Consider the following 18139-nt stretch of genomic DNA (forward strand, 5'->3'; position numbering starts at 1 on the left):
CCATCTAAACTGCTGTGAAATAGTTTTTCAATAACATTTTTTTTTTTTTTTTTTTACAGCTGTTTGAAGCATCCACTATTTCAAAAATGATTTCAAAGCAACTAAGATGGTCCAATGATTCACAAACTGAAATTGAATTAACAGTGTAGAATCTTTGCAGTCAGGACACAATTGCGACTTTTGCTAGATAACCCAGCCACAAAGTCAGAACAGTTTTCCCAGTTTGACAACAGATGCTGCTCTGACGTGAGACATTTAATAGGTGAATATCACAGCCAATCATGACACTGGTGGGTAAGGAATACTGTGAAACCCTATCATTCCAATATTAGATATGTCATGGACATTTTCTGAGTTTTTGTAACGGCTTTAAAGTAGTTTACAAATGTAATTTCTGCTGCTTCCCTCACTTGGATCGGACCCGGTTTATACGGGACTGGTCTAGTTGCGCTCGGGTCCGTTCAGAACAGGTGTCTTTTAATGTTTGACACTTATTTATGCATATTACACCCGTGAACCTCTACTAAAGGCCCAACATAACAACCCTGTCACAGCGGACAATGCCAGGAACATACTGTATCAGCTTGGCTGGCTTGTACCTACAACACTGGGTCGGCTTGGCTGGCTTGTACCTACAACACTGGGTCGGCTTGGCTGGCTTGTATCCCAACCAACAACGGTGGGTCGGCTTGGCCGGCTTGTACCCCAACCAACAACGGTGGGTCGGCTTGGCCGGCTTGTACCCCAACCAACAACGGTGGGTCGGCTTGGCCGGCTTGTACCCCAACCAACAACGGTGGGTCGGCTTGGCCGGCTTGTACCACAACCAACAACGGTGGGTCGGCTTGGCCGGCTTGTACCCCAACCAACAACGGTGGGTCGGCTTGGCCGGCTTGTACCCCAACCAACAACGGTGGGTCGGCTTGGCCGGCTTGTACCCCAACCAACAACGGTGGGTCGGCTTGGCCGGGCTTGTACCCCAACCAACAACGGTGGGTCGGCTTGGCCGGCTTGTACCCCAACCAACAACGGTGGGTCGGCTTGGCCGGCTTGTACCCCAACCAACAACGGTGGGTCGGCTTGGCCGGCTTGTACCCCAACCAACAACGGTGGGTCGGCTTGGCCGGCTTGTACCCCAACCAACAACGGTGGGTCGGCTTGTACCCCAACCAACAACGGTGGGTCGGCTTGGCCGGCTTGTACCCCAACCAACAACGGTGGGTCTCTCTAAAGCTGCCATTTGAAGCGGAGTAACACCTGCCGTTCCCCTATAAAGATGTTCATAATTAGAATATCAATAACCAGTATAGCTGCATTAATTTACTGACTGATGCCATTTCTCTGCAAATATATTTACTTTCAGCCATACGATTCAGTAGCTCGTAGCAAAACCTGAACAATTAGGATGTATTTGAAGTGTTATAGCAGTATCTGACACTTTCTGTTGGCAACTGTAAGGGAAGCTCTTCAAGCCTCCTCCTGTAATATCACAGCTTGTAGGGGAAGCTCTTGAAGCCTCCTCCTGTAATATCACAGCTTGTAGGGGAAGCTCTTGAAGCCCCCTCCTGTAATATCACAGCTTGTAGGGGAAGCTCTTGAAGCCCCCTCCTGTAATATCACAGCTTGTAGGGGAAGCTCTTGAAGCCACCTGTAATATCACAGCTTGTAGGGGAAGCGCTTGAAGCCTCTTCCTATAATATCACAGCTTGTAGGGGAAGCTCTTGAAGCTTCCTCCTGTAATATCACATTAACTGCATTTTAATCTCGCATATTTTAAGGGGGAGACTGCACATGCTATATCATGAACTAGTATTTTATTTACTTGACAATGTTATAAAACAATATTTCTCAAATCAACAGTTTATTTTTCATTTACACAGGATATACCTGGTGTACACAGTACAATTTAAATGCTTACTTGCATGACATAGGTCAGGAAAATAAGGGAATGTTCCCAGTGAAGAGAAACTAGTGTTGTATTCTCCATCCAGTTCTCCTCCTCAAGCAGGCTGGTCAGTGGCAAAATCACTCCTCCAGGTCTTAACCTGACTTTGGTTGATTGATGGGTCGTTCTCTGGTGTTTCTTAGCCTGGAGAGAAGAGGAGCTGGGAGGGGGAGGTGCAGTGGGAGGAAGTACAGTGGTTTGATAAAGGCAGAGGCGTTACTCTCTACAGCTCAGATGGCATGTGTATAAAAAGAGCCAGATAAATGAAAGGACACGTGAGATGGAGAAGAGCAGAAGAGGAGAGGATGGGAGGGGGAGAGAGCAGAAGAGGAGAGGATGGGAGGGGGGAGAGAGCAGAAGAGGAGAGGATGGGAGGGGGGAGAAGAACAGAAGAGAGGATGGGAGGGGGGGGAGAGCAGAAGAGGAGAGGATGGGAGGGGGGAGAAGAACAGAAGAGAGGATGGGAGGGGGGGGAGAGCAGAAGAGGAGAGGATGGGAGGGGGGAGCAGAAGAGAGGATGGGAGGGGGGAGAGCAGAAGAGGAGAGGATGGGAGGGGGAGAGCAGAAGGAGAGGATGGGAGGGGGGAGAGCAGAGAGAGGATGGGAGGGGGGAGAGCAGAGGAGAGGATGGGAGGGGGGGAGAGCAGAAGAGAGGATGGGAGGGGGGGAGAGCAGAAGAGAGGATGGGAGGGGGGGAGAGCAGAAGAGAGGATGGGAGGGGGGAGAGCAGAAGAGAGGATGGGAGGGGGGGAGCAGAAGAGAGGATGGGAGGGGGGGAGAGCAGAAGAGAGGATGGGAGGGGGGGAGAGCAGAAGAGAGGATGGGAGGGGGGAGAGCAGAAGAGAGGATGGGAGGGGGGAGAGCAGAAGGGAGAGGATGGGAGGGGGGGAGAAGAAGGAGAGGATGGGAGGGGGGAGAAGAGCAGAAGAGAGGATGGGAGGGGGGAGAGCAGAAGAGAGGATGGGAGGGGGGGAGAGCAGAAGAGAGAGGATGGGAGGGGGGAGAGCAGAAGAGGAGAGGATGGGAGGGGGGGGGAGAAGAGGAGAGGATGGGAGGGGGGGGAGAGCAGAAGAGAGAGGATGGGAGGGGGGGAGAAGAGAGGATGGGAGGGGGGGAGAAGAGCAGAAGAGGAGAGGATGGGAGGGGGGGAGAAGAGCAGAAGAGGAGAGGATGGGAGGGGGGGAGAAGAGCAGAAGAGGAGAGGATGGGAGGGGGGAGAGGATGGGAGGGGGGAGAAGAGCAGAAGAGGAGAGGATGGGAGGGGGGGGGGAGAGAAGAGGAGAGGATGGGAGGGGGGGAGAAGAGCAGAAGAGGAGAGGATGGGAGGGGGGGGGAGCAGAGGAGAGGAGGAGAGGATGGGAGGGGGGGAGCAGAGGAGAGGAGGAGAGGATGGGAGGGGTGGGAGAGCAGAAGAGGAGAGGATGGGAGGGGGGGAGAGCAGAAGAGAGGATGGGAGGGGGGGAGAGCAGAAGAGAGGATGGGAGGGGGGGAGAGCAGAAGAGGAGAGGATGGGAGGGGGGGAGCAGAGGAGAGGAGGAGAGGATGGGAGGGGGGGAGAGCGAGGAGAGGATGGGAGGGGGGAGCAGAGCAGAGGAGGAGAGGATGGGAGGGGGGGAGAGCAGGAGAGGATGGGGGGGGGAGAGCAGGAGAGGATGGGAGGGGGGGGGGAGCAGAAGCATGTCATCGTAGCAGCAGCACCTCAGATCTTGTGCGTCAGTAATTTCCTGGTGACCATGCACAAAGTTATTTCGTTTTGTTCTATTTTATTCCAGACCAGTTCCCTCTCTGGGTCCACAGTGCCTAATTTCAAGCACCGCCGATGCAACTTTCAGGGAGTGAGTCATAGACGAACACACACACGCGGAACATGTTGCCATGGCGACGTGACACGCAAGCAGAGGTTGTCAGACGAGATGGTGGGCGGTGGCGGAGTGTGTGTGTGTGTTTGTGTGGGGTGGGCTAACTAATAAGCCCAGAATGTAACATCTGAATAGTTGAATGTTTTTAAAACGGTGATATGGCAGTGGAAAGGTTTTTGTAACAGGTGAAGATTGCTCTCTTTTTTTTGCTCCCTCTGTCTAGAGTGACTCACTCCGTGGCACCTCATCTCAGGGCTTCACATTCAGGTACATTTGCTATAGTGGCACTCCGGGCCAGTACCAAGTGAAAACTACTGGCCTGAATGAGGTAAATTACTGGCACGGGCCAAGATCACAGGAAAGCAAGTTATGCACGCTGAATTTCAATTGTGGGTGATTTCATGTTTCATTTGCAGCCTGGTCAAGTACCTTTCTATATTACAGCCAACCGTAAAATCTCTGATGCAGCATGGCGGCTGCATGGCTGATGCACGATCACCTGTCGAATGCAGCATGGCTGATGCACGATCACCTGTCGGATGCAGCATGGCTGATGCACGATCACCTGTCGGATGCAGCATGGCTGATGCACGATCACCTGTCGGATGCAGCATGGCGGCTGCATGGCTGATGCACGATCACCTGTCTGATGCAGCATGGCGGCTGCATGGCTGATGCACGATCACCTGTCGGATGCAGCATGGCGGCAGCATGGCTGATGCACAATCACCTGTCGGATGCAGCATGGCGAGCGCTGCATGGCTGATGCACAATCACCTGTCTGATGCAGCATGGCGGCTGCATGGCTGATGCACAATCACCTGTCTGATGCAGCATGGCGGCTGCATGGCTGATGCACAATCACCTGTCTGATGCAGCATGGCGGCTGCATGGCTGATGCACAATCACCTGTCTGATGCAGCATGGCGGCTGCATGGCTGATGCACAATCACCTGTCTGATGCAGCATGGCGGCTGCATGGCTGATGCACAATCACCTGTCTGATGCAGCATGGCGGCTGCATGGCTGATGCACAATCACCTGTCTGATGCAGCATGGCGGCTGCATGGCTGATGCACAATCACCTGTCTGATGCAGCATGGCGGCTGCATGGCTGATGCACAATCACCTGTCTGATGCAGCATGGCGGCTGCATGGCTGATGCACAATCACCTGTCTGATGCAGCATGGCGGCTGCATGGCTGATGCACCGGGTTGTTTAACCCCGATTTAAAATCCCACTGGCACTAATACAATTGTGGTTTTGTTTATAATTAGTGTGAATTTTAGTGGCCTACTGTTTGTTCATTCAAATGGCCTATGCAAATCCTGTGGTTACTTTTTGGTCACGCCAGACATTCAGATTGTAAAATGCTGCCAATTGTGGGGGGGAAAAATGTTGAAATAAATCACACAGCACTCGAAAGCTGGTATTTCCCTCGTTTCAATAATTGCCATTAAAACTGTTCTCTTTTCCTGAGTTTGCGTTGAGACATTTTGCCTGGTGACTGGGCTTATTAGAGCAATTTTCTCAGCTCACACCAATCCGTTGTGCGAGTTGGGTCTTCTTGCCACCCGACAGTTGATATTCAGCTGTTAAATACCTCTCTGGGGTATGTGGGATGCTAGCGTCCCACCTGCGGGACACACTGCCAACAGCCAGTGAAATAGCAGGGCGCCAAATTCAAAACAACAAAAATCTCATAATTCAAATGTCTCAAACATACAACTATTATATCCCATTTTAAAGATACACTTCTCGTTAATCCAACGACATTGTCCGATTTCAAAAAGGCTTTACGGCAAAAGCATAGCATTAGATTATGTTAGGACATCACCTTGACAAGGAAAACCACACAGCCATTTTCCAAGCAAGAGAGGTGTCACAAAAACCAGAGATACAGCTAATTAATCACTAACCTTTAACCTCTAGGGTAGGTGGCACCAAATCGTCCCACCTACGTAACAGCCAGTGGAATCCTGTGGCGCGTTATTCAAATACCTTAGAAATGCTATTACTTCAATTTCTCAAACATATGACTATTTTACACCATTTTAAAGACAAGACTCTCGTTAATCTAACCACACTGTCCGATTTCAAAAAGGCTTTACAACGAAAGCAAAACATTAGATTATGTCAGCAGAGTACCCAGCCAGAAATAATCAGACACCCATTTTTCAAGCTAGCATATGTCACAAAAACCCAGAAGACAGCTAAATGCAGCACTAACCTTTGATCTTCATCAGATGACACACCTAGGACATTATGTTATACAATACATGCATGTTTTGTTCAATCAAGTTCATATTTATATCAAAAACCAGCTTTTTACATTAGCATGTGACTAGCATTCCCACCGAACACTGCCGGTGAATTTACTAAATTACTCACGATAAACGTTCACAAAAAACATAATTATTTAAAGAATTATAGATAACAGAACTCATCTATGCACTCGATGTCCGATTTTAAAATAGCTTTTCGGTGAAAGCACATTTTGCAATATTCTCAGGAGATAGCCCGGCATCACAGGGCTAGCTATTTAGACACCCAGCAAGTTTAGCACTCACCAAAGTCAGATTTACTATAAGAAAAATGTTATTACCTTCGTCAGAATGCACTCCCAGGACTTCTACTTCAATAACAAATGTTGGTTTGGTCCCAAATAATCCTTCGTTATATCCAAATAGCGGCGTTTTGTTCGTGCGTTCAAGACACTATCCGAAAGGGTAAATAAGGGTGACGAGCATGGCGCAATTCGTGACAAAAAAATTCTAAATATTCCATTACCGTACTTCGAAGCATGTCAACCGCTGTTTAAAATCAATTTTTATGCCATTTTTCTCATAAAAAAGCGATAATATTTCGACCGGGAATCTGCGTGTAGGTAAACAGACGAAAGAAAATAAAGCATGGGGTTGACTCGGGCACGCGCCTAAGCCCATAGTACTCTGATCGGCCACTTGCCAAAAGCGATAATGTGTTTCAGCCAGAGGCTGCCTCGATATTGTTCAGCTTTTTCCCGGGCTCTGAGAACCTATGGGAGCCGTAGGAAGTGTCAGGTTATAGCAAAGATCCTCAGTCTTCAATAAAAAGAGCCAAGATGAAACACAACTTGTCAGACAGGCCACTTCCTGCATGGAATCTTCTCAGGTTTTGGCCTGCCATATGAGTTCTGTTATACTCAGACACCATTCAAACAGTTTTAGAAACTTTAGGGTGTTTTCTACCCAAAGCCAATAATTGTATGCATATTCTAGTTACTGGGCTGGAGTAGTAACCAGATTAAATCGGGTACGTTTTTTATCCGGCTGTGTCAATACTGCCCCCTAGCCCTAACAGGTTAATGATCTTCATCAGATGGCACTCATAGGACTTCATGTTACACAATACATGTATGTTTTGCTCGATAAAGTTCATATTTATATCCAAAATCTCCATTTTACATTGGCGTGTAATGTTCAGAAATGTTTTGCCTCCCAAAACTTCCAGTGAATGAGCACATCAATTTACAGAAATACTCATCATAAACGTCGATTAAAATATTAAACTGTTATTCAAAGAATTATAGATACACTTCTCCTTAATGCAACCGCTGTGTCAGATTTAAAAAAAAAACTTTACAGCGAAAGCACACTTTGCAATAATCTGAGTACAGCGTTCAGACGCGAAACAAAACCCGTCATTTTGTGGAGTCAACAAAACTCAGAAATAATATTATAAATACTCACTTACCTTTGAAGATCTTCATCAGAATGCACTCCCAGGAATCCCAGGTCCACAATAAATGTTTTTGTTTGATAAAGTCTGTCATTTATGTCCAAATACCTCCTTTTTGTTCACGCGTTCAGTCCACTACTCCAAATGCAGGAAGCGCGCGCAAAATGTCACGAACAAAAAGTTATATTTACGTTCGCAGAAATGTATAGCATCAATCTTTAGGATGTTTTTAACATAAACCTTCAGTAATATTCCAACCGGACAATTCCAATGTCTTCAGAAAAGAAAAGGAACACAGCTAACTCTCACGTGAGTGCGCGCCTCTGAGCTCATGTCATTTTCTCACTCTTCTACTTCCAGGACCTCTTATTCTCTCAATATTCACAGTGGAAGCATGAAACAGCGTTCTAAAGACTGTTGACATCTAGTGGAAGCCTTAGGAAGTGCAAAATGATCCCCAAGTCACTGTAGTTTGAATAGGCAATCACTTGAAAAACTACAAACCTCAGATTTCCACACTTCCTGGTTGGATTTTTCTCAGGTTGTTTCCTTCCATATGAGTTCTGTTGTACTCAGACATCATTCAAACAGGTTTAGAAGCTTCAGTGTTTTCTATCAAAATCTACTAATAATATGCATATTTGCGAAAGCAAAACATTAGATTATGTTAGGAGAGTACATAGACAAGGAGGATGTGTAAATGAGAACTTGTTCTCAACTGGCCTAGCTGGTTAAATAAAGGTAAAATTAAAAAAACTTGACTGGCCTGCACAGAGCCCTGACCTCAACCCCATGGAACACCTTTGGGATGAATTGGATCGCCGACTGTGAGCCAGTCCTAATCACCCAACATCAGAGCCTGACCTCACTAATACTGTTGTGGCCGATTGGAAGCAAGTCCCCGCGGCAATGTTCCAACATCTCTCTAGTAGAAAGCCTTCCCAGAAGAGTGTAGGCTGCTTTTGCAGCAAAGGGAGGGGGGGGCAACTCCATATTAATGCAAATGATATGTTGAAAGATCAGGTGTCTGCTTACCTTTTTGGTCTTGCAGTGTATCTGTGACCAACAGATGCATATCTGTATTCCCAGTCATGTGAAATCCATAGATTAGAAAGGAAGTTTGAAAGATGCTGTAGAGAACCTCATTGGGAGATAAATCAATGAGGCTTTGTTCCCATTGATATCCTGAGGCTGATTGGATGGCCACAGCAGATTAACAGTGTTCAAGATGTCTGAGGCAGCTCCTCTGTAATTCCTAGTTTTATAAGACTTTGCAGCCAATTTGAGAACGTTCTACAACGTTCTCCTGTAGAACCTCCAGTCAGAGTTTATTTAAATAATACTAATACATTTGGGGAATGCCTATATTTGTCCTGTTACGTACAAGTGTGCCAAGACTTTACACCTGTCAAATCCGGGTAGATGTTGGATGAGAACGTCGAATTCACCAGACACTTTTGCGGGTAGTCATACTTGGGTTTATTTTCGATGTTTTGACTTTCTTCCGTTGCTAGCAAAGAAAACATCAACTTCTACTAGTGAGATTCGCGCAGCACAGGAACACAAGTGATGACTCCAAGTGCCTCTGTTACCAAGGTAACGTTGAAGAGGCAGCTGTTTTGTCTCGTGATATTTTGGTTCGAGGACGATGATCAGACTATACATTTAGATTGAGCAATATACTGCTTCCTAGTAACACATTTCCTGTTTTAGAAACATAACATAATTGTCATCGGCTTGTTTCTTTTGTGGGTTTTCGGTGTAATTATGGCCAAAGAAATGTGATTTTTCATTAACCTTCCAAAGGGGTATACAAAAAAAAGTTAGTTTTCGCCCCTGGTGTAATGGAAATGTGTTTCTTACATATCCCAACTCTTCCCCCCAAGACACTTGCAGGGAGAGTGGGGCCATAGCCAGGGTCACAGTTGTCCAGCGCCTTCTGTAGCAATTGGGGTTAAGTGCCTTGCTCAAGGTCAAAGCGACATATTTTTAATCTCATCGGATCCTGTATTGAAACCAGCGACCTTTTACTGGCCCAACGCTCTAACCTGGAGGCTACCTGCTGCCCTGGTTATATATAGAGCACCACTTTGGACCAGAGCCCTGTGTGCCCTAGTCCAAAAGGAGTGCACTACCTAGGGTATAGTGTGTCATTTGGGGTGTTGTTCATAACTATAGGTATCCATCTGGGAGGCCTCTGGGGGCTTTGAAAAATAGACTGTTTAGACATCAGACTTCCCTGCAGGTTTAACAGAAGGCCTGTCGGATCCTGTCAAATCACGTTCTCTCCTGCCTGTCATCTTTCTCGCTCTCTGTTTCTCTCTCCCTTGAGGTCTCTACCCACTCTCTTCTCTCTCTGCCAGCTGAAAGGGTTAGGGTTTGCCAAACTGAAAGCACAAACCACCGCATTTAACTATGGAAAGTTGACTGAGAATATGGCTGAATACAAACAGTGTAGTTATTCCCTCCAAGGCAATCAAACAGGCAAAATGTCAATACAGCGATAAAGTGGAGTCACAGTTGAATGGCTCAGACACGAAACGTATGTGGCCCTTGTCTCCAGACAATCACTGACTACAAAAGGAAAACCAGCCCCGTCGCGGACACGGTCTCGCTTCCGGACAAGCTAAACACCTTCGCCCGCTTTGAGGATAACACAGTGCCACCGACGCAGCCCGCTACCAAGGTCTGTGGGCTGTCCTTGAAGACGTTTAAGCGTGTTAACCCTTGCAAGGCTGCCGGCCCAGACGGCATCCCTAGCTGCGTCCTCAGAGCATGTACAGACCAGCTGGCTGGAGTGTTTACGGACATATTCAATCTCTCCATATCCCAGTCTGTTGTCCCCACATACTTCAAGATGGCCACCATTGTTCCTGTACCCAAGAAAGCAAACTAAATTACAATCTCCACATAGCACTCACTTCTGTCATCATGAAGTGCTTTGAGAGACTAGCCAAGGATCATATCACCTCCACCTTACCTAACACCCTAGACCCACTTCAATTTGCTTACCGCCCCAATAGATTCACAGACGATGCAATCGCCATCACACTGCACACTGCCCTATCCCATCTGGACAAGAGGAATACTTATGAAAGAATGCTGTAAATTAACTATAGCTCAATATTCAACACCATAATACCATCCAAGCTCATCAAGCTCGGAGCCATGGGTCTGAACCCAGCCCTGTACAACTGGGCCCTGGACTTTCTGACGGCCTGCCCCCAGATGGTGGAGGTAGGAAACAACACCTCCACTTCGCTGATCCTCAAAATGGGGCCCCACAAGGGAGCGTGCTCAGCCTCTTCCTGTACTCCCTGTTCACCCACGACTGCGTGGCCAGGCACACCTACAACTCAATCAAGTTTGCAGACTACACAACAGTAGTAGGCCTGATTACCAACAATGAGACATTCTACAGGGAGGAGGTGAGGGCCCTGTGAGTGTGGTTGCCAGGGTAATAACCTCTCTCACCCTATGTCAACAAACCAAAGGAGCTGATCGTGGACTTCAGGAAACAGCAGAGGGAGCACCCCCGTATCCACATCGGCAAGAACGCAGTGGAGAAGGTGGAAAGCTTCAAGTTCCTCGGCGTCCACATCACTGATCTGAAATGGTCCACCCACACAGTGGTGAAGACGGCGGAATAGCGCCTCTTCAACCTCAGGAGGCTGAAGAAATTTGGCTTGGCACCTAAAACCATCACAAATTTCTGCAGATGCACAATTGAGTGCATCTTGTTGGGCTGTATCACTGCCTGGTTTGGCTACTGCACTGACGGCAGCCACAGGGCTCTCCAGATGGTGGTGCGGTCTGCCCAACGCATCACCGGGGGCAAACTTCCTGTCCTCCCAGGAGGCGAAGTCAGTACAGGTGCATCAAAGCTGGGACCGAGAGACAGAAGCTGTTTTTCAATCTCAAGGCCATCACTAGCTGGCATCCACCCGGTTAAGTAACCCTGTACCTTAGAGGCTGCTGCCATATATACATAGACATGAAATCACCGGCCTCTTTTAGTAATGGAATACTAGTCACTTTAATGTTTACATACTGTTTTACTTATCTCATATGTATACTACTGTATTGTATACTACTATTGTATACTACTGTATTTTGGTCAATGCCACTGACTTTGCTCAATCTAATATTTATTTATTTCTCAATTCCATTATTTAACTTTCAGATTTGTGTGTATTATTGTGACCTGTTGGAACACGAGCATTTTACTACACCCGCAATAACATCTGCTGAATATGTGACCAATAACATCTGCTGAATATGTGACCAATAACATCTGCTGAATATGTGACCAATAACATCTGCTGAATATGTGACCAATAACATCTGCTGAATATGTGACCAATAACATCTGCTGAATATGTGTATGTAACCAACTTAAAGATTTGATTTGAGAAGGAGAGTTAGAGCTTGTTTGTTTTTGTTACTAAATGCCTTTTACCCTCTGTGTTTTTCTGTTCTGTCTGTCACACTTGCTCTTTATCTCGTTCTCTCTCCCATGCTAAAACAAATCATTGGATGGACCCTCGTCTTTGAACTTTGATTTATTGTTTCCATATTTCTTTTAATTAAAATGTTTGTTTTTTTGCGGGGGTGTTTGGGCTCTTTGGGCAGAGAAGACATCAGAGTGGGAGAAAAAAGGTGTTGATGTGGGGATGGAACCTGTGTCTCTGCTGGGGAGTATTAATGTGTGACCACTCTGACCTGTTTTCTAACTCCCTCCGGCCAACAGAAGCAGATCATCGTGGACCCCCTGGCGTTCAGCGAGGAGCGTTTCCGCCCGTCTCTGGAGGAGCGCTTGGAGAGCATCATCAGTGGTGCAGCCCTCATGGCCGACTCGTCCTGCACCCGTGATGACCGGCGCGAGCGCATCGTGGCCGAGTGCAACTCTGTCCGTCAGGCTCTGCAGGACCTGCTGTCTGAGTACATGGGCAATGTAAGTGTCTTAGTCTCTTTCTCCCCTTTCTGATACTAACCCACCTTATGGACAGGTAGGTGGCTCATCTACCTTGCCCTCCATCTTCTCTATCCCGCTCTAGTCCTCTACACAGTTTTCTCATCGAGGCAATGTAAGTCTCATCACGTTCAAACAGTTACTGTTTCACCTCTACACTATTTTACCTCTCCCTCTGTTCTGACTCCTCTCACCTCTCTTCTCTCCCTCTGTTCTGACTCCTCTCACCTCTCTTCTCTCCCTCTGTTCTGACTCCTCTCACCTCTCTTCTCTCCCTCTGTTCTGACTCCTCTCACCTCTCTTCTCTCCCTCTGTTCTGACTCCTCTCACCTCTCTTCTCTCCCTCTGTTCTGACTCCTCTCCTCTCTTCTCTCCCTCTGTTCTGACTCCTCTCACCTCTCTTCTCTCCCTCTGTTCTGACTCCTCTCACCTCTCTTCTCTCCCTCTGTTCTGACTCCTCTCACCTCTCTTCTCTCCCTCTGTTCTGACTCCTCTCACCTCTCTTCTCTCCCTCTGTTCTGACTCCTCTCACCTCTCTTCTCTCCCTCTGTTCTGACTCCTCTCACCTCTCTTCTCTCCCTCTGTTCTGACTCCTCTCACCTCTCTTCTCTCCCTCTGTTCTGACTCCTCTCACCTCTCTTCTCTCCCTCTGTTCTGACTCCTCTCACCTCTCTTCTCTCCCTCTGTTCTGACTCCTCTCACCTCTCCCTCTGTTCTGACTCCTCTCACCTCTCCCTCTGTTCTGACTCCTCTCTTCTCTCCCTCTGTTCTGACTCCTCTCACCTCTCCCTCTGTTCTGACTCCTCTCACCTCTCTTCTCTCCCTCTGTTCTGACTCCTCTCACCTCTCTTCTCTCCCTCTGTTCTGACTCCTCTCACCTCTCTTCTCTCCCTCTGTTCTGACTCCTCTCACCTCTCTTCTCTCCCTCTGTTCTGACTCCTCTCACCTCTCTTCTCTCCCTCTGTTCTGACTCCTCTCACCTCTCTTCTCTCCCTCTGTTCTGACTCCTCTCACCTCTCTTCTCTCCCTCTGTTCTGACTCCTCTCACCTCTCTTCTCTCCCTCTGTTCTGACTCCTCTCACCTCTCTTCTCTCCCTCTGTTCTGACTCCTCTCACCTCTCTTCTCTCCCTCTGTTCTGACTCCTCTCTTCTCTCCCTCTGTTCTGACTCCTCTCTTCTCTCCCTCTGTTCTGACTCCTCTCTTCTCTCCCTCTGTTCTGACTCCTCTCTTCTCTCCCTCTGTTCTGACTCCTCTCTTCTCTCCCTCTGTTCTGACTCCTCTCTTCTCTCCCTCTGTTCTGACTCCTCTCTTCTCTCCCTCTGTTCTGACTCCTCTCTTCTCTCCCTCTGTTCTGACTCCTCTCTTCTCTCCCTCTGTTCTGACTCCTCTCTTCTCTCCCTCTGTTCTGACTCCTCTCTTCTCTCCCTCTGTTCTGACTCCTCTCTTCTCTCCCTCTGTTCTGACTCCTCTCTTCTCTCCCTCTGTTCTGACTCCTCTCTTCTCTCCCTCTGTTCTGACTCCTCTCTTCTCTCCCTCTGTTCTGACTCCTCTCTTCTCTCCCTCTGTTCTGACTCCTCTCTTCTCTCCCTCTGTTCTGACTCCTCTCTTCTCTCCCTCTGTTCTGACTCCTCTCTTCTCTCCCTCTGTTCTGACTCCTCTCTTCTCTCCCTCTGTTCTGACTCCTCTCTTCTCTCCCTCTGTTCTGACTCCTCTCTTCTCTCCCTCTGTTCTGACTCCTCTCTTCTCTCTCTCTCTCTGTTCTGACTCCTCTCTTCTCTCTCTCTCTCTGTTCTGACTCCTCTCTTCTCTCTCTCTCTCTGTTCTGACTCCTCTCTTCTCTCTCTCTCTCTGTTCTGACTCCTCTCTTCTCTCCTCTCTGTTCTGACTCCTCTCTTCTCTCTCTCCTCTGTTCTGACTCCTCTCTTCTCTCTCTCTCTGTTCTGACTCCTCTCTTCTCTCTCTCTCTCTGTTCTGACTCCTCTCTTCTCTCTCTCTCTCTGTTCTGACTCCTCTCTCTCTCTCTCTCTCTGTTCTGACTCCTCTCTTCTCTCCCTCTGTTCTGACTCCTCTCTTCTCTCTCTCCTCTGTTCTGACTCCTCTCACCTCTCCATATCTTCTCCTCTTCATGGACATGACAGGTAGGTAGTTATCTTGCTCAACAATGTCTCTGTGTGACTGAGTTTGAACCTGGGTCTCTGCCCCAATCTCCCCGATTTCATGGTATCCAAGTGGTAGTTAGTCTTGTCATCGCTGCAACTCCTGTACGAACTCTGGAGAGGCGACGGTCGAGAGCCGTGCGTCCTCCGAATCCAACCAACCCCGCACAGGAGTCGCTAGTGCGTGATGGGACAAGGACATCCCTGCCGGCCAAACCCTCTCCTAACCCAGACGACGCGGGGCCAATTGTGCACCGCCCCATGGGTCACGGTCGGCTGCGACAGAGCCTGGACTCCAACCCAGAATCTCTAGTGGCACAGCTAACACTGTGATGCAGTACCTTAGACCACTACACCACTCAGGAAGCCCCCAATCCCCCTTTAACCCGGGTCACCTCCCCCAGTCCCCCCCCTCTAACCCGGGTCACCTCCCCAATCCCCCCCTCTAGCCCGGGTCACCTCCCCAGTCCGTCGTCCCCTCAAACCCGGGCGCCTCCCCAGTCCCCCCCTAACCCGGGGCGCCTCCCCCAGTCCCCCCCCTCTAACCCGGGCGCCTCCCCAGTCCCCCTCTAACCCGGGCGCCTCCCCAGTCCCCCCCCTCTAACCCGGGCGCCTCCCCAGTCCCCCCTCTTCCCCTGTATAAACATGAAGCATTTATCAAGCGATTAGGGAACAAGAATTTCTTAGTCTCACAATAATTGGCCTCCTGAAATCTATTAATCATTCAATAGACCCCATTATTCTCCCAGAAAGATAAATACACAATTTTAGTCCTAGCCTTGTAATCAATCTGGATTGGGTCTACTTAGTGATTGCTTAGAGGGGGGAAAACATTGTCTCTGTGAAGTCAACATGGTTTAGTGGATTTATGTTGGCTTGCGTGGAGCCATCCTCCTGTTTTTAGGGGGTAGAAGAGTTGAGGAAGAGATGACCAGCCAGTCCTAAGGGTTCTGGAGGGATGGGTTCTAGAATGCTGTTGGGTTGATTGTCTGCAGAATTACGACTGATTATGATAACGTACGGTATAGCGTTGTCTACATTTATGTCACTGTGTTGAGTCTCTCTGTATAGATGGTGATAGAGAGAGAGAATCTATTTCTGAGTTCAACAGTTTGCTTTCTGGAGAAAAGTTCACTCCTCAACTCCAGTCTGCTTTATTTTAGCCTCCTCAGGAGTGATGTTACTCTAGTGTCTGTTCCCATGTAATCAGGGTAGGATCTGTCTCGGCTAAGCTAGTGTCTGACATTCCCATGTAATCAGGGTAGGATCTGTCTCTGCTAATCTAGTGTCTGATGTTCCCATGTCATCAGGGTAGGATATGTCTCTGCTAATCTAGTGTCTGACATTCCCATGTAATCAGGGTAGGATCTCTCTGCATTTTTAAAAGGATTAGCAAAGGTGGAACGGTAATGTATTTCCATAATGAAAAGTAGAAAGTTGTCTGGCAGTCTGCAACTGCTGGCTACTGTAGCTACACACCAGCAAGGAACTGGCTGTCGTGACAGACTTTGAGCACTTGATCACTCGATGCTCGTTCACGAGTCAATCAAGACAATCTCAAACTGTAGTTGTCCAGTTATCGAGTGGGCATCCAATGGCACCCATGGCAGCGACATCTTCCCATGAATGTTAGCATGTTACCTAGCAACAAGTCACAAATTGTCAGAATAAATCAATCAATCAAATGTATTTATAAAGCCCTTTTTTTACATAAGCAGATGTCTCAAAGTGCTGTACAGAAACCCAGCCTAAAACCCCAAACAGCAAGCAATGCAGATGTAGAAGCACGGTGGCTAGGAAAAAAACTCCCTAGAAAGGCCAGAACCTAGGAAGAAACCTAGAGAGGAACCAGGCTGAGGGGTGGCCAGTCCTCTTCTGACTGTTCCAGTTGATATTACAAGAGTACTTGGCCATTAAGGCCATATCGTTCCTCAAGATGTTCAAACGTTCACAGAAGACCAGCAGAGTGTAGTAGTGGTGGTGGTAGTCGTCGGTGGTTGTAGAGTAAATGTCATTTGGCTTTTCATAGCCGAGAGAACGTCAAAGATGATTCATTTTGAAGTTTTACATTTCAACGTTTTAGTTGTGTATTTTTGCATCTCGCTGAGGAGTTTAGTGCATTTCTGTAGTTTGGTCATGTACACCAAACATGATTAACTTCCTAGTTAAACCTGAGTCTGTCACTTCATATGAAATGAGACGCTAACCAACCTGCTATTGCAACACTAAATGCAATTCTCCTACTGTAAGCATGCTAGCTAGTTAGCTAGCCGCTGTAGTAAGGGTATTTTAGTTTATTTTACCTTTAATGAAGCAGCAAACAGCCTGCTCTGCCCCGAGTCAGTACAGTATGGAGCCTGTTGCTGACCCTATGTTACAACCTAGTGATTGGTGCTTTGGAAACATACTGAACTATGGACTTGTTGCTTCATCCGCAAGTTGTCAAACTGTCTTTAAATACGTGACAAGCTACATGATTATCAGTGGCAGTAGCTAACATTCCATCCCTGTGTTTGTCAGTGAAGTTAGCTAGCTAGCAGCAGGCAGGGTTCACCAAGCTAAAACCAGCGAATTTAATCACTGGCGACTGATATTCACGGACTATACTAAACATTCATTTCCATGACACAGACTGACCAGGTGAATCCAAAGTGGTTGTATTGCTGCGGTAATGTCTTATCTAACTTGTTCTATTTTTCTGGTGTTTGTTGGCGCTCTTGTTTTGGGCCGTTGTAACATCTGAACCGCAGTTCCCCCCCCTCGTTATCAGGATTTTTCCTTGATGAAAAAGGGGCTTAGGTGGTGGGCGTGGCAATGAGCGCGCGGTCAGATCATCTTTGTTTTAGACATGTTTAGCATTTTTTAAATTTCCTGCAACTCTAATTGTCAGTGGAGCTGAGATTTTGTTTTGCAGTTAAGCTATTTTTCTACAATTCTATGCGTTTTGCCATGGATAATGGAGTGTTATTTTGCTCTAGCATGATAACTAAATGAATACTGCTAAATTCATTGTTTTATTCTTCCGGTCAAGCTTTTATTTTGGTTTTTGTTTTAAATAATGCACGGCATTCGGGAAATATTCAGATTCCTTGACTTTTTGTCCACATTTTCTTACACTACAGCCTTATTCTAAAATGGATTTAAAAAATGATCAACTTATCAATCAACACACAATACCCCATAATGACAAAGCAAACTTTTATTTTTAATATTGGCACATTTTATAAAATAAAAATAAACCTTATTTACATAAGTTTTCAGACCCATTGCTGTGAGACACGAAATTGAGCTCAGGTGCATCCTGTTTCCATTGATCATCCTTAGTTTCTACAACTTGATTGGAGTCCACCTGTGGTAAATTCAATTGATGGACAATATTTGAAAAGCGCACACCTGTCTATATAAGGTCCCACAGTTGACGGTGCATGTCAGAGCAAAAACCAAGCCGTGAGGTCGAAGGAATTGTCCCTAGAGCTCTGAGACAG

The 18139-nt window shown here is 47.3% G+C and overlaps 1 protein-coding gene across 2 annotated transcripts in view; it reads left to right on the plus strand.

The window, feature by feature from the left end:
• Positions 1-18139, plus strand: part of ctnna1 (catenin (cadherin-associated protein), alpha 1) — a 247642-nt gene that overhangs the window by 58534 nt on the left and 170969 nt on the right. For both annotated transcript variants that reach the window (XM_045717824.1, XM_045717825.1), the window contains exon 8: positions 12276-12479. In XM_045717824.1, the coding sequence (XP_045573780.1) occupies positions 12276-12479 (204 nt within the window). The remainder of the gene's footprint in view (positions 1-12275; positions 12480-18139) is intronic.

The sequence above is a fragment of the Salmo salar genome, chromosome ssa05 (genome assembly GCF_905237065.1).
Source record: "Salmo salar chromosome ssa05, Ssal_v3.1, whole genome shotgun sequence".
NCBI classification, from domain to species: domain Eukaryota; kingdom Metazoa; phylum Chordata; class Actinopteri; order Salmoniformes; family Salmonidae; genus Salmo; species Salmo salar.